At 34.2% G+C, this 26,463-nt stretch overlaps 1 protein-coding gene across 6 annotated transcripts in view; it reads left to right on the top strand.

The window, feature by feature from the left end:
• UBR2 (ubiquitin protein ligase E3 component n-recognin 2) overlaps positions 1 to 26,463 on the top strand; it is a 143,436-nt gene that overhangs the window by 16,753 nt on the left and 100,220 nt on the right. For all 6 annotated transcript variants that reach the window (XR_011974263.1, XR_011974264.1, XM_072642174.1 and 3 more), the window contains exons 2-3: positions 1 to 260; positions 25,418 to 25,496. Coding sequence is in view for 4 of the 6 variants with exons in the window: in XM_072642174.1 (XP_072498275.1) it covers positions 1 to 260; positions 25,418 to 25,496 (339 nt within the window). In the remaining 2 variants the exon portion in view is untranslated. The remainder of the gene's footprint in view (positions 261 to 25,417; positions 25,497 to 26,463) is intronic.

Here is a 26,463-nt window from a genome sequence, read left to right on the forward strand (position 1 = left end):
AAATGGCTACAAGCAACTGACCTGACTAGAGAAGTATACCAGCATCTAGCCCACTATGTACCCAAAATATACTGTAGGGGCCCTAACCCTGCTCCACAGAGAGAAGATATGCTAGCACAACACGTTTTGTTGGGACCCATGGAATGGTATCTTTGTGGTGAAGATCCTGCATTTGGATTTCCAAAACTTGAACAAGCAAACAAACCTTCCCATCTTTGTGGTCGTGTTTTTAAAGTAGGAGAGCCTACATACTCTTGCAGGTAATGCATCTTCGTCCTAAAATCTTAACATATTTTTGCTTGAAAACTTTAACATATTTATTTATCTTTATCCATATCGTATTTTAAGAACATTCCTATAATGGATTGGAACATTTCTGTAATGAGCACTTATGAAGTGCCTGTTATTTTTTATTTGAGGGGGGAATGCAAAATTTACACAGATAACCAAGTACAAGAAAATTTGAGAAGGGAATGAGCAGTAATAACTGAAGGCAGGAGAAATGGCTTCAGCAAGGAGGCAGTAGCACCTGAGCTGAGCTATATTAGGGAAATTCAGGATTCAAAGAAGCAGTGGTTAAAAGGGAATGCATTCCTGTCCTGTGCACCAGCTTGTGAAAAGGCATGGAGGTGGGAGATGGAATGTCTTGTTTGTAGAACTGCAAGTAAGTCAGTTTGATTATAATGTAGAGTGCATGAAGGAGAATCATATCAGCCTGTAACAGTAGTCTGGAGTCCATATGTAAAAGGTTAAAATGTTAAGAAGCAATTTTTGCCTACTATAAAAAAATAAATTATATTGAACAAATGTGAAATGCTCACTTTTGAAGTGATATATTGAACAAATGTGAAATGCTCACTTTTGAAGTGATGAGAGTTGCGTTGTAATAATAATTTCTTTGGATGTTTGATACTCCTACTGTTAGAACAGGACTAAAAGCTTTGTTTAAAATGAGTCCTCTGTTTCTGTTTTGTTTCCTGACCTGCTGGCCTATTTATTGCTATTCCACAGGTAATCCATGATTGCTGCCATTAAACTGTGCTTTGGAGTATAGAAGTAGAAAAACATTTCTTTTGCTTTATCTGATTCAACTTTGCTCAGGTTTTTTGCTGTTGCCCACTGTCTTTTTAAAAATAATTTTTTATTATTTTAACATTTTATTATAAACTTACTAACAATCTCAATAATTATGAACAAATAAAATATGGAATAAAATCCAGACTAAAACCTTAAACTCAAAATTATTTACATTTTGATAAAAATATGAACTTTAAAAAAATACTAACAGTAACAACATATTTCTGTTTTATCTCTTTTCCATCTGTATTCTTTAAAAATTTTCTTGCTGTTATATTTGTGTAGTCCTAATTGTGTCTGTTCCATTCTACTTTTTTTCGCTTTGGATTATTTCATATATTATAACATTTCGGTGTGTTCTTTGTATTTGTCGCTTTTATTGTGCAGTAATACCAGATAACATTAATGTGCAGCAGTTTATTCGGCTATTTCCCAATTAGTGGGCCATATGGATTTTGGTTTGTTTGTTTTTTTTGCTTTAGGCAGCTCTGCATATTATTGTATATGTCCTTAGGATGTCCTAAAAGATAGGATCATTGAGGATTATTTTGTGACTCTCACCATACGTTGCCAGATTTTTCTCCATAAAGATTGCACCAATTTATACAATTCACCAACTGAGTAATAGTATAATTGTTTCTCCATAATTCTTCCAGGATTGAATTTATCATCTTAAATTATTTTAATTGATATAATATAATACCTTAGAGATTTTTTTTTACTTTGCTTCTCTCTTTGCAGTAAAAAGTGTTGAACAGTAGTTTGTGTTTACTGCTGTGAACACTTTAACCATTTATATGTTGGGGAATTGGTTTGACTGTTGTTAATTTGTATTAGATACACTTTATGTTGAGATTACCCCCCACCAATCTGTTCTTTTTATTTTGAATACAAAACTTTTGTCATGCTTATCTCTTTAAATACTATTTTTCTAAAACTGAAAAATTTAATATTTTTTCTTATTTATGGTTTGACTTTTTATATTTTGGTACTGATTCAATTGGAATTTATTGTAGCATGTGTTATAAAGTATGAATCTAAAGTTGTTTTTTGACAAACTGCTGTGCAGTTTTCTTGGCAATTATATTGAATCCTTATTCAATGATTCCTTTCCCCAATGTTTTGTAATTTCATGTTGATAATGCACTGACTTCTATGTACATTTGGTTCCCTTTTTGTTTTCTTTATTATGTTCCATTGATATATTTATCCGTTGATATTATTTATCCATGATTTTATCATTTTCACTATTACTGTTTTATAATGTATCTTGAAATAATAGCAGGGTAAATCACCCTATATAAATGTTTTCCTCCAGTATTCTTTTTGATATTCTGGTCTGTTTTTCTTCTATAAAAATAAATTTTATTGATGTCTTATGTTTTTACACCACAGTCTATTTCCTAATGTACTCTTTCCCTCACCTTCAACCATCTTTGTAAGAAAGAAAAATAGTTAATTAAAACTGACAGTGTCCATAACTGATAGTATATGTAATATCTTGTACCTCTCACCTGAAAGGGTTCAGGTATTATCTGTTCTTTGAGATAAGATTAGTCATTCCACTTATTCAGAGTTTGGCTTCTTTTTAGCCTTTGTTTATAGTATAATTATCATAGGATCATAAATTTAGATCTGTAAGATACTTTGGAGGTCATCTAGTGCAACCCTCTCATTTTATAAATGGGATGATTGAACCCAGAGAAGTCAACTGACTTGCCCCAAAGCCATAGACGTAATAAGTTGGAGAGCTAGGACTTGAACCAAGGTCTTCTGTCTCCAGATCTTTCCACTGAAACACAGTTCCCCTTTTTCCTTACAGCATAATCATTTTCCTTAATATTACTATACCACCATTTTTTCATCTATCCCTAGTTGATAGGCATACACTATTTTTTTCTTGTCATAAAAATTGTTGCAATAAAAATTCCTGCTGGTATATATGGAGAACTCTCTCTTTTTCAGCTCTTTAGGATATATATATCTCTCTCTATATATCTATACATCTATCTATCTATATATCTATATCTATACATATATATATATATATAAAGAGAGAGAGAGAGAGAGCCAGTAGTGGGATTGCTAGGTCAAAGAGAATGAACAGTTTAGTGGCTTTTTCTGAGTGCCATAATTCTGAGTTTTTTCCAGAACAATTAAACTAAAGCATAGCTCTAATGGCTGGAAAGATTACTATTAATATTTTTTTCCTACAATTCCCCTTCATATTCTAGCCTGTTTGTTTTTTCAGATAAATTTTAATGTTTTTTCTAATACTAGAAAGCTACTTATTGGTATCTTGATTGATATTGCATTGAATCACTAAGTTTGGAAAATATTAATGTTTAAGCATATTGAGTCAACTTAGCCATGGATGGGAGGATATCCCTCCATTATTAATTTCTTACTTTATTTCTTGTCAAAATCATTCAAAATTCATCTTTATTTAGGCCTCATGCCTTGTTAAGTTAATGACCAAATGTCATTAGAGTAATAATTTGGTTATTATTGTAAGTAACATTTTTCTTTGTATCATCTTTTTCTGATTTGTTAGTGTTATGTAAAAATGTAGATAATTTTTGTGGATTTATCTCCAACTTTGTTAAATTACTAACATTATTCATTATTAATGAGTTTAACTCCTTATGTAATCAGAAAGTCTATGTCTTTGGGAAACAGGATATTTTTACCTTTTCATTACCAAAATCCCTTCATTTCTTTTTCATAACTTTTTTGCACTAGCTAAAATTTTTAAATTGTTAAATAGATGTTAGCATGTTAGTATGAATGCCTCTAATGTTTCTCCTTTCAATTAAAATTCAACAAATGTTTTTTAATCATCTAATTTCAAGGACAAAAGTTAAATAGTTCCCATCCTTAAAGAGCTTAACCTTCTGCTTAGATACAATGAAGCATGAACATTGATAACAATGATATAAGGAAAGTTGATGAGGAAAAGAACTGTAGCAGCTTGGGAGTGTCTAGAGAAGTATCATAGAGAAAGCTTAATCTTTGAACATTGAAGACATAGTTTCCAAAAGATGGAAAAGAGAAGAGAGTGCCTTCTAGTTATAATAAATGACTTAATGAATGATAATTTGACAAAGGAGCACTGAATTCTCGATATGACTAGAAGGATAGTTTGGTTGGAGCATAAGGAGTAGTAGTATGAAGCCATGTAATGCTAGCTCTCGGTTTCAGTTGTATGTATTTTTAATTAGGAAAAAATAGTCTTTTTCTATATGTTTGTGTTTTTTTTTAAAAACACAAATGAATATATTTTATCAAAAGCCTGTTCAGTCACCTCTATTACTCTAATCATATAATTAAAACTTTTATCATTTTCATTACTTTCCTCATATTGAACCATTCATACATTTCTGGTACATATTATCTCAGTTGTACTAAATTTTTAAAATATGTGACTAGATTCCTCTTGCTAGCATTTAGTTCAATATTTTTGTACCTTTATTCATTAATGATACTGGTCTGTAATTTTTTTATAGCTTTATCTGTGTTAAGTTCAAAGGTTAAAATCATAATTAGCAACACAAAAATCTAGAACATTTTGTTTAGAAACAGTCTATGTATTATAGGGATTATTTGTTCTTTGAAGGTTGGAGAAATTCACCTGTCAGGTCTTGGTCCTGATGCCATTTTTTTTCCCAGGGTGGTTCTTTAAAAACCTGATTTCTTCTGAGATCATTTTCTTTAGGTTATCTATTTACTGTTTTCTTAGTGTGGCATTTTGTATTTTTAAGATAAACCATTTTAAGTTAAAATTTTTAACATAAATTTCTGATAAATGTTTTAATGTTTCACTGTTTCTAATTTTGAGCTTTTTGTAATCCTTTTATAAAATAAACTTTTCTAGCTATACATCGATTTCATTGGACTTTTTCAAAAGCCAACTTTTTGTTTTATCAATTTTTTGTTTGCCATTTTATTAATTTATATTCTGATATTGATAATCACCCTTTTTCTTCTTTTCTTTGGGGGTATTACTTTGTTCATGTTGTAATTTTCTTAAATGTAAACTCAACTTCCATTTGTCTTTTCTTTCGCTTCCTATAGTCATTCAGCTCTTTGAATTTATTATGCTACTCAAGTTGTATTTCATAAAAACTTTTTTAGGTTAAATTTAAAAAGTTCTGCTATATACAGGATACTGTGCTTAGTACTGGGGAAATACAAAGATGAAAAAATAGCCATCCCTGTCCTGAAAGAATTCAGTCTATTGGAGAGGTAGACTATCTCTGGTGCATTGTATGTTTTCAGGATTTTCTCATATGCACTCTCAGATGTAGCCAAACTGGACTTCTCTCTTCTCCCCTAGCACATTTAGTGTTCTCCTCCATGCCTTTCCTTGCACTGTTCTATGTATCTGGCCTTGATATGTAGTATTTGTTGTTTTGATTGAAGTAACCTTTTGACATTTTTATAATTAGTTTCTTTAATACAAGCAGAGTCTAATAAATCACTTTTAAATGTCATTGTGGATTTGTATATCATTTCTGCTTACTTTTATGCTTATTGAATTATGGTCCATAAATGTAGCATTTTAAATTTTTGCTCTCTTAAATTTGCCTAGGACATTTTCATGGCTAAGAATAGAACCAGTTTTTGTGAATGTTCCATGTTGTAGCCAAAAGTATACATTTTCTACTTTAACTTCAGATTGCTCAGTGATTTGTTCAAGTCTATAAAGTTATATATATCATTTTAAAAACATATTCTGATAGAAGGTTAGTAGAATATGGTGCAGTAGTTTTCAATTTATTTCTTGTAAAAATTTGGACTTCTCTGTAAATATAACTGCTATATTGTTTAATGCATATATATTCAAAATGATAGACATTTTATTAAATTTATTTTTAGTGATGCTTTTTGTTTTTGTCACACTAATTTCTAAATATATCCCTTCTCCCTTCCCCTATGAAGTTATCCATTGTAACAAAGATTAAAAAAGAAAGAGAAAATAAAGCAGTTCATCAAATCAACTAACACATCAGACAAATATGACAGTATATGTAGTATTCCACACTCATTGTCTTCTACCTCTACAGTGAAAGAGGGAGGTGTATTTTCTCAATTTTTACCTAGTGCCAAGCTTGGTCATTATAATTCTAAAATACTCAATTTCTTTTTTGGTGTTGTTGTGCATATTGTTTTCCTGATTCTCTTTTATTCTGCATAAGTTCATACAAGTCTTCCCATCTTTTTCTGACTTCTTCACATTCATTTCTTAAGGTATAGTAATATTCCATTTTTTTCATGTATGATCATTTGTTTGGCCATTCCACAGTTAGTGGGAATGTACTTTATCTCTGCTTCTTTCCTAATTCTCATCAAGTGCTGCTATAAATATTTTAATATATTTGGGACTTTTCTTTCTTTGACTTCTCTTAACGGTGAGGTCCCTGAGTTAATGAGTATATAATTTTCATTCAGTTGGTTAGAAAAAACAAACCATAATTCCAAATTACTTTCCAGAATGATTGAACCAATTCATAGTTCCGGCAACAGTGCATTAGTGTGCATGTCTTCCAATAGATCTCCAGTACTGACTATTTCCATCTTTTATCATTTTTGCCAATTTTATGCTCATTTTCAGTAAGGCCTTTAAGCTTGATGTACTTTCCTTACCTATCTTTCAATGCTTTCTGTTTTGAATTCAACATCATTAGCTATCATCAATGCAACTCTAGATTTGTTTTTTTCTCCCTTAGACATAGCATAATACATTTTTTTGTGGCACTTTCAATTTGATATCTTCGTAGGAGTGAGTTAATAAAATTTAGAGATAGTATAGGCCTTTGCATTATATAGTCAACCTCTCTCTTATAATTTAGGAAACTGTCTCTTTTTGGAAATTGAATGCTTTCTCTGGAGATGTATTATTGAATTCTATTTTAAAATACATTCTATAGTTCTTTTATTGGAGGAGTTATATCCAGCTGGTTATATTCAGCTGGTAAATTTTTATATATATTCTATCTTTGTTGCTACTTACTTTATCAGAAGGAAATAGCAACTTTCTTATTTTACTTTGCTGTTTCTAAATCAAATTTAAGAGTTATTGTGGTATATAATAGATAGAGAACTGGCCTTGGAGTCAGAAAGACTTGAATCAAATCTTATTTCTGACATATACTAGTTGTATAACCTTGGCCAAGTCCCTTAATCTCTCATTAACCTAGGCCACATTTCAAGACCATAAGTTACAGATGAGACTTTGTTGGCCCAGGGAGTTTTTTCACCAGGACCCCTCACTACTGATGAAATCATGGGTCCAGATCAAAAAAAGAAGTTAAATTTAACAAAAGATTACCAAACAAACACAATTCCTATATGCTATTAACTCTGTAAATATCTTGTTAATAGACTTTAGATATAGATGATACCTTAGGAGTTATCTAGGCTAACCCTTTCCTTTTGGAGATAATTGAACTCATCTGTAAAAGAAGTAGCTGGAGTCCCAAAGATGTGAAATGACTTGCTCAGTGTCAAAGTAATGGTAAGTAGCACAGCTGGGATTCTAGCCCAGATCTTTTCCAAATCAAATGCTCTTTTTCCTACACCATGTGCCCATATTGTCCCTCTCTCTAAAACTCAGCCTCATCCCATTTATCAAACATAGGAACTTGACCCTGACACCATCTCTGCACCTCCCCTACCACCACCAAAGATTTTTTTGAAATTTATTTTTCTTCTCCATGAGTTCTTTAAAGTCATAGTGATTTTTAAATGTTTATCTTTATTTTTTTAAAAAACATACAAGATTTGCTGAAAAGCTGATTCTTTGAGGGCCATGTTTTAAAATTTTTGTTTATGGCATGTTCCTCCTACATTTTTCTTGCTTTTTATAGAAAAATCATGTGAGATCTTTTTGTGATACGTAACCTCTTTCTTCCTTCTGACAGCTTGAAAGATTTTTTTCTTTGTCATTGTAGTTTTGAAGTTTGACAGTGATGTGCCTGGGTGAGTTGAATTTTGAGTTTCTCCTTGCATCTGTAAATTCTATTTTCAGAATGTCACTTGTTTAAATAATTCTGGGAAATTTTTTGGGATGATTTCTTGAAATAGAATGATCAGGTTTTTTTCCCTTTGTTATTTTATGTGACCACCAGTAATTCTGAGGCTTCCTTTTTTTGTTCTGTTCTTTAAGATTTTCACTTGCATTAGACCTTCACATCTTTCTAATTGAATTATTTCGAGGGCTTGTTTTTCTGTTTCAGTAGCATTTTATGCCATTCCGTCTTCTACTGTATTACTTCTGCTTTTGTTTGCCTTCGTTGATACTTGTCAAATTCTCTGTATTATGCTCCCTTGTACTGAGTTATATCATCATTACTTACTAAGATCTTTTAGCAACTTCAGTTATTTTATTTTTCCTCATGAATTTGTTGCTGATTTCAATCCTTCTTTGAATGTGTCTTTTATCTGCTTAATTGTATACTTCAGGATTTCTTGCATTATTTCTAATGCTGCTACTCTTTTAATATAAATAATTTAACTTTTTACTTTCATTGACATATATAGGTATTAAATTATGAATAAGGGCACAATAAAAGAAATTAGGAAAAGGAAGCATGAAAGCTGAAATAGACAAAAAGATGAATGGTTTTACATATGTCTGTAACTTCCATTACTTGTTAATCATTAACTTCATCTTGAAAAGATGTACATATTGACTTCAATGTCACAATACCCATATTGTTATTATTTTCCAGATCCTTTTTGACCTTTACTCCACATATAGTAATAATTTGTTGCTGTTTTTGTAGTCTTTTATTACTTGGTGGTAATCAAAGTATATATTTCTCTTTTGGTTCTGCTTTCTTCATTCTTGATGCTACATCTGATTTTATTTTAGTATAGTTTTTTCTTTTTCTATTCCTGATGGTTATTTTACTCCATAATGACTTTATTTTTTTCTAAGTTCTCTGTCATTGTGCTTTTTGTGGGTTTATTTTGTGTGTGAGATTGTCTAGCAATTTTTTTCAGCATTTCTGTTATATTTTAGGAGGATCCTGAGGAACCAGGTTTCCTGTGAAATCTCCCACGCTTTTATCTTCTTTAAAGTTTCTTCCACAAACATTCAGCCCAATAGTGGACTTGTATTAAAGTGGTGGTGGATAGACTATGTTCTAGGATATTGTTGCTGGTAATTCTGTGCAGAAAACTGTAGAGGTCTCTCATTTCACAATTTGAAATATTGACTCTGCCCACAAGATGCATCTATTTATTGAAGAAATTAACCTTAATTGTTCTCTGATTTAAATCAGATCCAGAACTTTTTCCATTAAACCATAATATTTCCACAATATGCAGAGATTTTGCTGTTCCTGGAGCTAGCCAATAGGGGAGAACCTCCTGTACTTTCTTGCCACTGAATATTATGTACATTTCATAAAATGATGCATATAGAAGTGAGAGAGCTTCAGGAAAACCAGGGACATATGTATTTATAAGAATAGGAGATAAGAGGAAACTGGTGAATCATAAAATATTAGAGCCATAGAGGACGACCTTAGAGATCATTTAGTCCAAGCTTCTTCATTTGTAGTTGAGGGAACAGGCTTAGAGAAATGAACTATCCATGATTATATAATTAGTGTCAAAGTCAGAATCAGAACCCAATTTTCCCAACTACTAGTCCAGTGCTCTTTCCATTCATTACCTTAACGTCAAGATGGCAGAGTGAGAGCAACTACTCACCGAAGCTCTTAGACAAACTCCTTCAGATACCTCTAAAAAGAGAATCTGGCCAAATTTTGGAGGTTTAGAATCCAATAGGAGACAGACTGGCAGATTCACAGACTAGGACAGACTGGAAAGGCGACGGGAAGAATCTGTTCCACAAGTATGGAAGAGTCCAAAGCATACAGCACAAGGTGTCAATCTCAGCACAGCCAAGCAGGAAAGCCCCAGGGTGGCCTGAGGCACCAGCAGTGGCGGCAAGGCAGAGTGACAGCCCAGGGCCAGAGACCAGCAAAACCGAGTGACAGCTGCTGAGCCCCACATATCAGCTGCAGCCACTCCTGAGACTATCAGCCTGCAGATTAAACATCTGTAAGTCACCTACTTGAACTTCCAGGAGCCAAAATGACAGAATGATCAGTAAATGCTCTCTCCCCTTCCCCTTGTTGACCTTGAAAGAACCATAAAATATTTCCCCAGAAAAATTCTGGAACAGTGGGATCTGCAGAAGGGGCATACAGTCTTGTAGCACCTGAGGCTAGGATTACTCCTCTTACTGTGGCAACAGGCCCACCTCAGCATACCCACCAAGGGGAGATCCAGAGCCCAGGGGGATAGAGCCTCACACTAGGACCCAGGCATGCCTCAGCACTCCAGGGGAAATGGGAAGGCAGCTGGGATCACCAAGCACTGAGCTTGCCTTTGCTCCAGCTCAGCTGAGGAGATTTCCCATGACCAGACCACTCTTCCCCCACACTCAAGAACCTAGCCCCAGGGCTAATCCTTGGAAACACAAAACAAAAAGAAAAAAAGACACGTGCTCTTTGCTTTCTTACACCAGCCAGCTCAACACCAGGTTCTCCAGCTTCTAGCTGAAAGAACCAGAGGGCACAGTACACAAAGCATCATCATCATCGTGAGTAAGAAGAAGCAAAGCAAGAATGAAAAGATCATAGAGTCTTTCTGTGGGGACAAGGACCAAAACATGAATACCAAAGAGGTCAGTATTGAGACTGTACTCTCATCTGAAACTTCAGAAGGGACTATGAATTGCACACGGACACAAAGAGTTCTCCTGGAACAGCTGAAGAAGGAAAAAGAAGAGAAACTTGTCAATGATTTTAAAAGTATGAAAAAAGAATTCTATGAAGAGAACAGCTCTTTAAAAAGGAAAATTGAACAAATGGAAAAGGAAGCACAAAACCTAACTGGGGAAATTGGACAAATAGAAAAGGAAGTACAAAAACTAACTGGAGAAAATAATTCCTTAAAAGAAATAATTGGACAGATGGAAAAAGAGATGGAAAAGTTAACTGAAGAAAACAATTTAATAAAAATTAGAATTGGGCAAGTAGAAACTAATGACTCTATGAGACATCAGGAATCAGTCAAACAAAATCTAAAGAATGAAAAGATAGAAGAAAATGTAAAATATTTAACTGGAAAAACAACTGACCTGGAAAATAGATCCAGGAGAGAAAATTTAAGAATTATTGGTCTACCAGAAAGCCATGATGAAAAAAAAGTCTGGACAATATCTTCCAAGAAATCATTGAGGGAAACTGTCCAGAAGTGCTAGATCCAGGGCAAAATAGTCATCGAAAGAATCTACCATTCACCTCCCAAAAGGGATTCCCAAACTAAAAACACCAAGAAATATTGTTGCCAAATTCCAGAACTATCAAGTGAAGGAGAAAATACTACAGGCAGCCAGAAAGAAACCATTCATTCAGATATCGAGGAGCTATAGTCAGGATCTCACAGGACCTTGCAGCTTCTACATTAACGGATTGAAGGAATTGGAATATGATATTCTGTAAGGCAAAGGAGCTGGGACTATAACCAAGGATCAATTACCCAGCAAAGTTCAGCATAACATTTCAGGCAAGGAGATGGACATTCAGTGAAATAAGGAATTTCCAGACCTTCCTGACAAAAAGGCCAGAACTCAATAGAAAATTCAGTCTTCAAATGCAGGTTGCAAGAGAGACAAAGAAAGGTAAACAGGGGAAAAGAAAAACTTGTTACTCAATTTGGGCAAACTGTTTACTTCCCTATAATGGAAGATGATACTTGTTAATCTTGAGAATTGTACATCTACTATGAAATATAAAAGGGATATACATAGATAGAGGGACTGGGTATAAAGTAAATGATGTGATGATAAAAGTGTGATTCAAGCATGTGAAGGGATTGTAGCAGGAGATGTGAAAAGGAGGAAGGAGAAAATGGTAAATTACATTCATTACCTTATGTGCTCCATATACATAATAGTGTATTGTTAAGTGGGAGCCAGAGGTAATCAGAATGCAGAATCTCGGAGATGGAAGGAACTTCAGAGGCTGTAATATAATCCACTTTGTCCCTGAAAAAGAATCTGCTGCATCTACTGGACATATGATCATCCAGTCATTGCTTATACATTGCTAGTGAGGGGAACCCATTTTTCATCCAAGGTAGCTTGTTCAACTTTTGAATAGCTCTAATTATTAGGAAGTTTTTCCTGTAAATCAAGGTGGAAGCCACACTTGATAACCCTTCAGAAACTTGAACACAGCTGTTATATCTCTTCTTTCCCCAAATCTTCTCTTTTCCAGGCTAAATATTCATGTTTTATTTGGTAGATTCTCATATTTCATGACTTCAAGACCCTTTACCATCCTAGTCACCCTCCTCTGGAAATTTTCCAGCTTATCAGTATCCTTAAAATGTGTCTCTTAAAATTAAACATAGTACTCCAAATATGATCTGATCAGCAGGACTTTAGCCTGCCTGTTCCTGGATACTTTGCCTTTCCTAATGTAGTCTGAGATTCCCTGAATTTTTTTGGCTGTCATAATACATTTGACTCATTAAACTTATGGTTCAGTACAACCTCAAAATCCTTTTTATATGAATTACCTTCTGTGGCCACACTTTTCTAATCATGAACTTGTGAAATGAATCTTGAACTCAAGTGTAAGACTACATTTATGCTTATTAAATTTAATCTTCTAAGAGTTTGTCCAACATTTTAGCCTGTAGGAGTACAGGCTCATCCTCATCCAATGCGTTGTTAATCTCTTCTAACTTTGTGTCATCTGCAGATTTTAGTATACCTTTAGTTAGGGCAGTGGTGTCAAACTGAAATAGAAATAGGGCCACTAATACATAGATAAGGATCTCTGTGGGCCACGTATTGATTTAATTTGAAAATGTAATGCTCTCTTTGTTTTATTGCATTTTTATTTATTTTGTGGGAGTGCTGCTGGCCCATGGGATACATGTTTAACATCTCTGATCTAAATCATTGATCAAAATGTTAAATAGGAGAAGGTCAGGCACAGATCCCTGGGGCATTCCACTGGAGACCTCATTCCAAGTTGATATCAAACCGGTAATGACTACTCTTTGAGTCCAGCCATTCAACTAGTTCTTCATCCATCTAACTATATATTATCATCTAACCTGTAATCCTCCGTAGTGTAAGTTATTTATCTGCAACAGGGTCTTAAAGGTGTTGGATGTTAAAACAGCTCATTTACATAGTGTTTTAAGGTTTTTGGAATCATTTTGTCCAACAACCCTGCAAGGTAGGTAGGTAGTGCAGATGTTCTCCTCGTCTTAGTAATTAAGAAAAGGAGGTTGTTAGAGGTTGTGACTTTTCCATGAGCCAATAAATACCCAAGGTAAGATTTGAACCCAAGTTGATTGACACCAGGTCTATTACTGTTTCTACTTTGTCATATTGCTTATACATGTGTAAGAAAGTCTCTTTTTCAGTCTTAGACTGGTTTCCTAAAATTGATACTTTGGTACTTTTATCACTCCAGGCACAATCTGGTAATAGTTCTCAAATGCATTGACAATAGACTTTTTTGCTTTTTTAAGTATGATTTCCCATAGTTTAAATGGCTATAGATCACATGGCCTGGTTATGAGGTAGAGTCTAGTTTGAGAATTTAAGGCAGCAGGTATTTCTTGTGGAGGTAGGTGTTCTGAAGAGATCCTGTCTTTTGGGGAAAGGCAACAGGAGATTTTGGTAAAGGTCGTGAAATGAGTTGTAAGGAACTGAGGAGGTTATCTAATATAATCAGTGTTTCATCAGAAATGCTACATTTCTGACTAGTTATCATTCAGTCTTTACATGAAGACCTCCAGTAAGTGGGAACTCTTTATTTTGTCTGAGCAGTACATTCTAATTTTAGGATCATAGTTTTAGAGCTGGAAGGGACTTTAGAGCCTATGTAGTTTCAAACCTTGTATTTTACAGAGGAAACTAAGGCCCGGAATGGTTAAGGCACTTGCTTAATCACATAAGTAGTAAGTAATAGAGCTGAGATTTTTAACCCAGGTCTTCTCTCTAAATTCAACATCCTTTTCCATACTTTGGCCCTGGTTCTGCCCTTTGTAGCCAAGCAGAACAAGTGTCATCCCCTTTTCCACCACATTTTTTAAAGCAGCTATCATCTCTCTTAGGCTTCACCTTGCAAGTTAAACATCTCTAGTACATTTAATCAGTCATCATATCATGTACTTTTGAATCTCCTCACTAAACTGTTCACTCTACTCTAGATCTACTTCAATTTATTAACTTCCTTCTAAAATATAGCCCCCAGAACTGAGTAGAATTCTCATTGAGTGCACAAGTTGTTTGTTATTTAGTGCTTCTGCTTTTCTTATCAACTGTCTTTTTTCATTCTCCAGAAACTTTTCCAAAACTGTCTTCTCTCCTCCAGCTGTATCTCTATTCTTCACAGATAACTTAGTAGATTGTGAATTCCTTGAGAGAATGTACTATTTTTTTCTTTATCTCCAATACTTAGCATGCTGACTGGCACATAATAGACACTTAATAAATGTTTTTTTTTTTCACTTATAGAATTCCCTTAATTATCTTATTTATCTCATCAAACTTCAGTCCTCACAACTACTTCTAAGGATCAACTATTCTCTTTTTCTCTCAGGTCATAAGAAGAAGTAACATATTGACTCCTTGCTAAATACTAATGCCTTTAAACCCCTTCATTTCTCCTCCATGACTTTGCTTTAGCAAATATTCCCCCTCCCTCTCATGCATCTTCCATTTCTCCCTTACTGCTGTCTTCCTCTTGGTTTCCAAATGTGCTCAGGTCTTTCCAATAATTTAAAAAAATCATTTTTTTTGATCCAATCTTTTCATTCAGCTCTCATCTTTCTCCTTCCTTTTATTGCCAAAATTCTTGAAAAAGGAAGACTCAGTACTTGATGTCTGTACTTTCTCTCCTTACCCTTACTAGTCAGAGTTCTGTTTCTGTATACTGTACTGAAACTGTTCTTTCAGAAGTCACCGATATTTCTGTTCTCATTCTCCTTGACCTCTTTGCAGCATTTAGTGCTGTGGACCAACCATTACATTCTCACCATTCTTTCTTGCTTTGGCTTAAGAGATACAGCACTTCCTGTTTGTTTCTCTACTTCTCTAAGTCTTCTTTTTCTGTATCTTTTGCTAACTCTTCATCTTTTAAATCCTTTGAAGGAGGTAAGGTGACCTCCAGTAATCTACCCTTCACTCTCTTCTCTCTCATATTCTTTCTTGAACCAATCTCAATTCCCCTTATGACTTCAACTATCACCTCTATGTAAATTATTCCCAAATCCCTATCTCAAGCCCTGACCTCTCTTTTCACCTTTTCCTATTTCTAACCATATATAGATCTTCCTGAATATATTACTGTCTTCTCAAACTAAAAATTCCCCAAACTTTCTCCCTAAATCTTTTCCTTTTTGACATCATCATTTACCTGGTATTTCATATTTCAAACCTTGGTTTTACCTTTGACTCTTTTCCTTTCCTTCCCTTTCTTAACTATTCACTTTTTAAGTTCTGCTGATTTTATCATTTCAGTGTCTCACATCATGTACTTCATCTCTATGTATATAACCACCACATTTGTAGATGCCCATCTTACTAGTCTTCTGGATTTTTGCAGTAGCTTCAGAATAAGTCTTCCATTCAGTTCATCATACTGCTGCCAGCCTAATCTTTATACAAAGATCTTTTACTCAGAAAGATCTTTTTACTCAGATCTTTTGCTCAGAAATAGTCAGTGACTCCCTCTTGTCTACCAGGTAAAGTTCAAATGCCTTACCTGGTACTGAACTCAAGTGTAAGACTACATTTATACTCATTAAATTTAATCTTTGGCTACACCCAACTTTTTGAGCCTTATCTCTTATAGTTCGCTAACATGTATTTTACATTTCAGCCAGTGTGGACTACTCTGTTTCCTTTTTTTTTTTAATTTATTTTTAGATTATGACATTCATTTCCACAAAATTTTGAGTTCTAATTTTTCTCCCCATCTCTCCCCTCCCCCCACCCCATAACATCTTGCATTCTGATTACTCCTTCCCTCAGTGTGCCTTCCCTTCTATCACACTCCACCCTTCCCTCATCCCCATCTTCTCTCTTTTCTTGTAGGACAAGATCGATTTCTATACTCCACTACCTGTATTTCTTATTTCCCAGTTATATGCAATAACAATTCTCAACATTCGTTTTTGAATTCCAACTTCTCTCTCTCCCTCCCTCCCCATCCCCACTGAGAAGACAAGCAATTCAGTACAGGCTATATATGTGTCATTTTGCAAAAGACTTCCATAATAGTCATGTTGTGTAAGACTGGCTATATTTCCCTCCATCCTACCCTGTCACCCCTTTATTCTGTTCTCTCGTTTGACCTTGTCCCTTCCCAAAAGTGTTTACTTCTAGTTACTCCCTCCTCCCATTTGCCCTGCCTTCTATCATCCCCCTCACCCCACTTGTCCCCTTCTCCCCTATTTTCCTGTAGTGTAAGATAGATTTTCATACCAGATTGAGTGAGCATGTTATTCCCTCCATAAGCCATATGTGAAGAGAGTAAGCTTCACTTTTCCCCTCTCACTTCCTCCCTTTTCTTCTCCATTGAAAAAGATTTTTCTTATCTCTTTTATGAGTGATAGTCTGCCCCATTCCATTTCTCCCTTTCTCCTTCCAATATATTCCTCTCTCTCCCCTTAATTTTATTTTTTTATAGATATCCTCCCTTCTGATTCAACTCAGCCTATGCTGTGTGTGTGTGTGTGTGTGTGTGTGTGTGTGTGTGTGTGTAATCCCTCTACCTACCCAAATACTAAGAAGAGTCTCAAGAGTTACAAATATTATCTTGCCATGTAGGAATGTAAGCAGTTCAGCTTTAGAAGATCCTTTATGATTTCTCTTTCCTGTTTACCTTTTCATGCTTCTTTTGACTCTTGTGTTTGAAAGTCATATTTTCTCTTCAGTTCTGGTTTTCATCAAGAATGCTTCAAAGTCTTCTATATCATGGACTGACCATTTTTTCCCTTGTAGCATTATACTCAGTTTTGCTGGGTAGGTGATTCTTGGTTTTAATCCTGGTTCCTTTGACTTCTGGAATATCTTATTCCAAGCTACTCTGTTTCCTAAACATGGCTTGATATTTCCAAGCATTGTAACTTGTGTCATTGACTTTGTGACAGTGCTCTACAACTTTATGCAGTCAGTACTGTTATCTACAAACAGGTAATCTGGAGGACTTCTTCATCTGTAGAGAATCCTCTTCCATTTAGACTCTGCAGTGAATATCCTCAATGACAATGGCAAACACATTCAGGGAATATGTCTCCCAGTTTTATGCCTTATTTAATAATCAGAAATCATCAAAGTAAGTTACATATTGTAACTGTTGCATATCTCTATGCAACTCTGTTGCATATCATTCAAGCAATCTTTTATAATTTTATTATAGGCATGGGAGACATTTTGTTGAAAGAGAGGCTAACTTTAGAGCAGCTTCTTGCTTTACTAAATTAAATGCTTATTGGGGTCATTAAGCACAGTAGAAAAATTTGTTTTCTTTATACCACTGTTAGTTGTATAACTATAAAGATGTGGTCTTTTGTAGAGTATCATTTGCAAAAACCTTCCTGTTACCTTTTTATATCTCCATCAAGAGTGGTGTGTGTGTGTGTGTGTGTGTGTGTGTGTGTGTGTGTGTGTGTGTGTGTTAATAAATATTTTATAGATTATAAAGGTGGGCAGATGGTTTTGTTGGTACTGACTCTTTCTTGGTCATTTTTTGGATGCAGTTAATAAGGTCTGAGATTTGTTCTATACCATCAGTATTCTCTTTTTTTCATTTATCTTAAAATTAATCCTTCAATGCCTTCAAAATTATCACTTGATAGTACAGATCTCCTCTGTACATACTTGATGTGGCCCAACTTCTTTTCCCTTTTTGTTTTCTTCGGTACCATTTCTACTTTCATGTAGCTCTGGGACTTTAAATCCAAATATAGTAGCTTCACTGTCCTTGATGTTGAAGATTTTGTTATAAAAATCTTTACAGATCTTTCTCTTTTTTTGTGTCTATTGTCTTTCCAGTTTCATTCTTAAAGACTTGCAGGATGACTAACAGATCTCTCATAAAGCTTCCTTTAAACTTATTTTCTTTTCCATTCTTATTGTTTTATGAAGTAATAAAATCATTATCTTCTACTATCCTTCTCTGTAAGATTTCTAAAATGGATTTACATTTTAAACTGCTGTTGTAGTTGGTTGACATATTTTTCAGCTTGGCAAGAAAATCAAATGTTTGCTGGTTGAGGTGATTTCTAAGCCCTTTTGGTAGCCTCATCACAGCTATTAATTTCTATCAGTTAAACTTTAGGGAAAAGTTATGATCTATATCAATGTCCCTTTCCTTCATTATGCATTTGATCGGTCATAATAAAGGCTAATTGACTTGAATGTAATTAAATTATTCTCTTTTCACTTATTTTGAGTTTCTGAATTATTTTATTTTTATAATCTAAAAAGTGTTCTCATTGTTGGAGAAAACAGAAAAATAAGAGTTAAGCATTTCTGTCTTCTCTCCATGGTATATATTATCATTTAGTTCTTGCCTTTCCCTGATCTTTATCCTGCCCCCAACAAAACGTTAAATTTTTTTTGTCAGAATTGTCATTTATCACAAATATTACCTGTCTGGCTTTTAGTCTTACTGAATTTATTCTTAGCTATCCTTGTTGCATTTTTGTATTCATCCTCAGTTACTTGTCTTTGTTTCTTTGTGTTTTAAAATTTTTAGTTAGTTGATGAACTTAATATGTACTTGCTATTTAGTCAGCTTCCCCTTTTTTCCCTCATCAGAGTCATCTATGTTGATGATATTAGAATATAATTTTTGAGGACCTCTTTTTCTTCATGATTGTTTTCCTCCAGGGCTCATGGTATATACTGTGCAGTACTGTTTGATATGTGCCTTTCCAAAGTGCATGGTAAGTGTCAAATCTGTTGTTTTGTTTTTGTTGTTGTTTGTTTCATCCTTTCAAAAAATTTTTTTTACTTTAAAAACTTAACAAAAAAGAGCATTTCCGTACACAGCAAAACATAAAGAATATTCTCTGCAAAACTGTGAATATCCATTCTAATTACTTGTTTTATGAAAAAAAAGTACATAATAAATTCTATGTTATTTTCAAAACTGTCTCAGTTGTTTTTGCTTCTTTCTGAACTTTCTTTTTTGTGCACTTAAAAAAAAATGTTTCATTGATGCTCATTTTTTTGCATGTGGCACCTCTATTGCTAATTCTCTTGACATCCTCCCAGCCCCTCTCCCAATTAAAAGAGAGAAAGGAAGCAAAATAAATAAAACTCTTGTAGCAAAGAAGCATTACATTCATGTCATAGTTTGTTCAGTCATTCCTTAATTGTCTAAGATGTGATCTGAGCTATTAAATTCCAGTTTTTTTCTTCATCTTTTTCCCATTGACTCTTCAGAATCAAGGTTTGGTGTTTTTTTTTGCTTGTAGCTGTTCCCTCTTTTGTACCCTTTCTTCTTTTTTAATCCCTTCATCCTCCATATTCCTATTTCTTTCCTTGTTGAATTTGATGAATTTCTATACCCAAGTTCTTCGTGTGTATATTCAATTCCTGTTCATTTCAGGTAAAATTGAGGTTCCACTCCCCCCACCCCACTTCTTCCTCCCTGTTTGTATAACCTTATACCCACCGTGATAGAATAAATTCCACCTCCTTCTTCCTCCTTTCTATACTGCTAGTATAGTCATTTTTATTTTACCTTCCCTTCTTTTGGCCTTCTTCAAAGCCTCAGAGGAGTACTAATTGATCCTCATGACTTGTATTTTTCTTTATTAACTCCCTTAATGTTCTTTGAAGATATTAAGTTTCTGAAGGGACTATAATGTCTTGTCCCCCATTAGAATGTTAGCACCGTATCATCATGCTGCTTTTTCCAGTTCAAATAAATTTGTCTTTCTAGGTTTCTTTAGATTCTTGTGTTAATAATTCAGAGTTCCTGTTCAGCTCTAATCTTTGTATCAGAAGTGTTTGGAAGTTCTCTATTCCATTAAAAGTCTATTTTGCCCCCCTTTTAGGATTATACCCAGTTTTGCAGAATAAATTATTCTTGATTATATAAGCTTGTTTGTTTTGCTTTTTGGAATATGATATTACAAGACTTCCTCTTGCATAGAGAAGTTGCCATGTCTTGTTTGATCTTGAATGTGGTTTCTTGGCACTTAAACTACTTCCTTCTTTCTGAATGCTTGCAATATTTTTTCTTTTGACGTACAAGTCCTGGATTTTGTCAGTGATTTCTTTCAGAGGTAATCAATGCGTTCTTTCTCCCTTTTACCCTCTGGTTCTAATAGATCTAGGCAGTTTTTATTTGTGATTTCTTGAAATATCACATCCAAGCTTTTTTTCCTCCCTCAGAGTTTTCAGGGAGTCCTTTGATTCTTAAATTATCTCTACACCTACTTTCTAGATTAGTTGTTTTCAATATTAGATATCTTAATTTTCTTCAATTTTTTTCACTGCTTAGATTTTATTCTAATATTTCTTGTCTAATGGAATCATTGATTTGTTTGGTCCATTTTAGTTTTCAGGGGAGCCATTTCTTGGGAAAGGTTTGCTACTTTCATTTTTTAAAGCTCTTTATCATCCTTCCAACTATTTTTTCAAGCACCTTCTGTTCATTTGTTAGCCCTTGGTTAATTTCTTCTAGTTATTCATATAGTTAGTCCTTATGGAAAGTGAGGTGTTTTTTTTTTTTTCTGTGTGTCTCTGCAGTTATTAGTTTCTCCCTCCTGCTTTGTAAGATCTTTAGGTTTGTAATAGTTTTTCATATTGTTCATAGTTTTCTTTGATTTACTCATTTCTCCAGTTTTGATTCCTAAAATGCTAGGGCCAGGCTCTGTCCTCAATTTGGTTTGGGTGGGGTGATCTTGTACTGGGTTGCATGGGTTCCTATATTTACTTTCACTTTCTGGAGTTGGTGCCTTCTGGATCTTTGAAGTTTAGACTACAAAATCTTGAGAGCCTTTCTCTGGCATCTCAGGATACTGTACTGGGGACCTCAGAGACCCTGGGCCTCTAGTACCCTTCTGTGATATTGCTCTGATGGGCCTCCTTCTTGGGCTTCTGGCTTGACTTCTTGTACAAGCCAGGGGTGGGAAAAGTAAATTGTAGTTTCTCATTGGATTTCTCCATCATTATATGTTACTGTGTAAATTTTAGAGGGTTTTTTTTTAAATTTATTTTGAGTAGGTATATGGAAGCTATACCATCAGCTTTGCATTCAGGCAATCATCTTGGCTGAAAGTCTAAACCTGGTGTTTTCTCTGTTTGTCAGGTAGTCTAAGGTCCTAAAGTCACTTCTTTCCAAGGCTCTTTTCATTTCTGATAAAGCTAACATTCCCTTGTCATTGGTTTCATTCAGATCCAAAGTAATCTTCTGCCTTCTGAATGGTGAAATTGGTAGCAAAGTGTGTCAAGAATCTCTCAGCTCCTCTACTTTAAATAGATAGAGATGTCTGTGTAGTTGAAGTCCAAGAGTAAAGTACTCTTTGCCAGCTTTTTGATCTATGCTTAGTGTACATTTTCTCCTTCTGGCCATGCATTTTATCACCAGTATCTTGTTTTTCTCTCTGCAATCTAGTTCTCTGACCTCACTAATCCTTCTCAGTCTTCTTTGACCCTTGTGTGAACATTTCCCAGATCCCTGTCCTGGCCTTTTTTCTCCCCCTCTACCGTTGTTAGTTCAACTGTCATCTCTGTGTAGATGATTCATATATCCACATATCCAGCTATTTTATATCTTTAGCTCTAGACCTACGTTACCGGTTGCTTACTAGACATCTTCACTTCAGCAACTCATAACCATATCAAACTCAGTATGTCTGAAAGAGAATTCATTATCTTTCTTCCTAAATCCACCCTTTTCTCTATATATATCTGTTAAAAAGCTTCCCCATTCTTCCAGTCACCCTGTTTTGCAGCCTGGGAGGATTGTTCAGCTAGTTCATCACTGTCACCTACCATCTGGGATCATTTGCCAAATTTTGTTTATTTTGCCTCTGTGACTCCATATACCACAGCCACTTTAATTCAGATCCCCTTCATTATTCTCCTAGACTATGTATTGCAGTAGCTTCTTAATTGATCTCTCTATATCCAGCCTCTCCCTTCTTCTAGCCAACCTAAATACAGCTTTCAGATTAACATTCATAAAGCCCAGTTCTAATCTTGTTACTCTTCTACTAAAAAGCTACCTAATGTCTTAAAGATAAATACAAATTTAAATTTCTTCACAGCCATCAACAGCCTATCTTTCCATGATGATTTCACATTACTTTACAGTGGTTGTTACTTCTCTTCCTAGATTGTCAGTATGATTTTTAGGGTTGCTGAAGTGAACTTGTTCAAGGAAGGGCTTAAAAATATATTGTTTTTCCTTGATGGAATGGGTGTCCTTTTGGCCTTTTGGGTTACAACATGTGATGTTGTGAGTGCCCCACAGATTGTTTTGGTTGGAATCTGTGGTATCAGTCTTTTATGTATATGTTGCTACATATTTTGGTAACAATTTTGTCTGCTTAATTTATATAAGGGGAAGGGGTAAAATACTTGTAATTGGTGGATTGATTAGAGTTTATTTCATTGTTACTAATGAAAAAACTTGTGTTTTTGACTCAAAAAAATTATTCTTAAGTATAATATTGATTTAATTAGTCCTTGGGTATATTTTTTAAAGAAGTAAGAATAATAGTAACAGAACAGGAGGACAATTAGAAGTGCTATTTAGTTTTCACAGTTGATTTGTGATTTAGAGATGAGATTTGATATGGCAATATTTAATTAAATTGAATGGATTGGCAGGGAAGAAGAGGTGAAACTCAAGGTTTTCTCTGTAGGGTTAAAGTGGTAACCTCATCCCCCAAGCATATTTATTACCAGGCAATGTAAACCATCATGTACTATCATGTAAAGTTCTCTTCATAGTGGAGAATTTTGCTAAGAGCTTTGTTTTGGAAATTTTAAAACCAAAATACTTAATGTCTTCAGTTCCAGTAGCTCATCCCTAGGAGCAAGGAGAAAGGTAGGGTTTTTGCCTTTCTTTTCTTAATCATTTAAAGCGCCTATTTTGAGGAATTACTTTTTTTCCTTTTAAGACTCAGTGGAACAGAATTGTTGCTTTCTATTTTTTGCTCTTGTGAAATTTTCAGTTGCTTAGATCCTTGCAGCCAATTTTCTTTCAGGTCTCTCCTCCTTCTGTGGTATTCTACCCTAACTACCAGCATACCATTGTAAAACCTGAATTTAAGGCTATTATGGCTTTTAAATATTCTTAAATTTATTCCATCTCTAGTGTATACTGTGACAAAACTGAGAAAATAGTCAGAGGGAACTGAACAACTTCTCCATGTTGTTTAATGCTTCAAACAAGTCTTTTTTTTTTTAAGTTTTGTAATGCTGTGTAATCATTATCACATTGAACCAGTTTATACCATCAGCATTAATGATATAGTGATATTTTTGCAAGTAATTGCCCATTTCTAGATGGAAGAAAGGATTAAAGTCCGAAAGAAAGTGTTTTTAACTTTTTTGGTATGATGGCTGGTCTGGTGAAGCCTATAGACTTTAAAATATTGTTTTTAAATTTGTAAAAATAAATAGATAGGATAAAGGTGTAACTTTCTGCTTGCCCAAATTCAAAGACCTAATGAAATCTATTAATTGATGGCATCTTTTTTTTCCCCCTATCACATATTTTAGTAGGAAAGAATCACTTTTCTCCAGGCCTCCCATAATTTTTATTTAAGAAGCTAGTTTCCTCTGTCAGTGAGAATCAGAACCTGAAAAGAATTTCTCCCTTGTTCCTTCCTCTACCTTTAGGGGGATGAAATTATCACTAACAAAAGCCATTAGACTTTTTGTGAACCCTAGGTTAAAAACTCCCGTCTTAAAGATTTGCATAGAATCCTTTGCTATAAAGCTTTGGTTGACAGCTAACTAAGCTTATCTATTTTTTTTGAAGTAGATTTTTGTTGAATCTTGTTTTTTCACTTGTCTTTCCTGCTGAATTTTTTCTGTTGCACCTTTCCCAGAAAGCCATCTTTTATAACAAAGAATTTCAAAAGTAAAAGAAAAGTTCAATAAAACTAATCAACGTGTTGATAAAGCCTGACGTTATATACAGTGTTCTACACCTGTTTATCTGCACTTAGACAAAGCAGTGAAAAAGATGTCTTCTATCTCTTAATGTCCAGGCTTGGTAATTTTAATTTTACAATATTCAATTTCAGTAGTTTTTTCTTTCTACTTCCATTGTTAGATAGTGTTTTCTTGCTTATCCTTACTTCACTTTGCATATAAATCTTTCCATATTTTTCTGTATTCATCATGTTTGTCATTTCACAGTAATTTTCCACTACATATATGTACTACAGTTTGGTTTAGTTATTCCCTGATCTTTGGACATCTACTTTGTTTCTAGTTCTATGATTTCCCGAAAAGTGCTGCTGTAAATATTTTTGTAGATATGGGGCTTTTCTATTTGAGATTGACCTATGTGGCTGATATGCCCAGTAATAGAATCTCTGGGTCAAAGGGTATGGACCTTTTAGTTACTGCTCTTTGCTTAATTCTAAATTGAAAAGCTTAACAACTGACAGCATATCCAATTTTTGATAACTTCAAACAATTCTTTCTGTACAAATGACCCAGTACTATAATGGAGAAAAATCCCAAATTTTGAACACTGCATTTCCAATGCAGATATTGTGACATAGTGGTTCTTTGACCTTACCTCATCTCCAGTAAATTATTTTCATAGTCCTTTTCTCTAAATACTTCTGGAAGTTGGGTCTACCAATGGGGAAATGAGATGGTTAAACTTTGATGTGGAAGCAAGGGAAACATGTATTTAGAAAAATACCTTGCCATGATCATTGTTTTACTAATGCCAGCCAATCAGCAGGTGTTGTTCTCTGATTTTTCATTGTGGAGCAATATTTCTTCAGGGAAATCCTGTAATCCAAAGTCTATGCTGAATGAATCTAGTTTCAACTTCAGATGAAAGCCCTAATAATTGTGGTGACATGAGGATAAATTGAATAAACTTTTCATATTGTTTGAAACTGACTTAAGGATGACTTCACTCACAGGTTTTGGGACAGAATTCCCTCAGGTATAATTTAGAAACCTCTTGGTATCCTGACTATTATAGGATATGTTCTCATTTGAAAATATTACATTATGAAATACATCATTGTGTAAATTGTCCTGATTTTCTCTTCTTTAATTTTACAGAGACTGTGCTGTTGATCCAACTTGTGTTTTATGCATGGAGTGCTTCTTGGGAAGTATTCACAAAGAGCATCGATATAGGGTTAGTAATTTCTGTGACAGTATGTTGATATTCTACTGTATTTTTTTCCAGGGGTAAGATTAAAAGATTTAAAGTAACACTTAAGATAACAGCAAAGTATTAGGTAAGCTTCTTAAAGAACATGACACTACTAGTGAGAAATGAGTTTTAAAAAAGTGAGACTCCAGATATTGAGGAAGAGATGGTCCAAAAATTAAAATCTTATCAAAGACAGGCATCAAAAAGGATTGTTTGCCACATTTTAAAATGTATCGGTTTTGCTATTTTTCATTTGTTTTATGTGCATTATTTTTAATCATTGCTGTAGCTTTAGATTATTAGTAAATAAGAGGAAAGAGTACAGTGATTGTGAGTGTGAGGTAAAGAAAAGGAGAGAAGGGAAGAAATAACCCAAAGTAACAAAAATTACCATTAAAGTGAAAAAAATGACGTTACATATGGTATAAGGGCCTCATCTATCTACTTCCATTACGGTTATCTGTCTCCTATAGAATCCTAATTTTTTAATGCTAAGAATCCTATCAAATTAGGGGAGGGCCCAGTTGCAGAGCACTGTACCCATTAGCACTTTTGCCCATAATTGTTGCTACAAATAATTACTACTTTTAAAAATTCAGAATGTATATTGCTTTGAAATTAGTTGTACAGGTGTAGTAGTAGTCATATATCTAACTTTAATGCCTTTTCCTGGTGATTTCTTTTGAAACTGAGAACAAAACTAGGCATATTTAGAGGGCAATAGACCAAGGGGTTGTTACATGAAACTTCTCCTTATACTCTAAAAATAAAAAAAGTTTTATTGATATGTTTTGTTTTAAGATCACAGTCATTTCTGGAAATATATCACTTCCCCTAACTCCTTCCAAGTTGAACCTTCCTTTCTTTTTTTTAAAATTAATTTGTTTTCGATTTTCGGCAATCACTTCCATAAGTTTTAAATTTTCTCCCTCTCCTTCCCCCTCACTCC

Source organism: Notamacropus eugenii, chromosome 2 (genome assembly GCF_028372415.1).
Source record: "Notamacropus eugenii isolate mMacEug1 chromosome 2, mMacEug1.pri_v2, whole genome shotgun sequence".
Classification (NCBI taxonomy): domain Eukaryota; kingdom Metazoa; phylum Chordata; class Mammalia; order Diprotodontia; family Macropodidae; genus Notamacropus; species Notamacropus eugenii.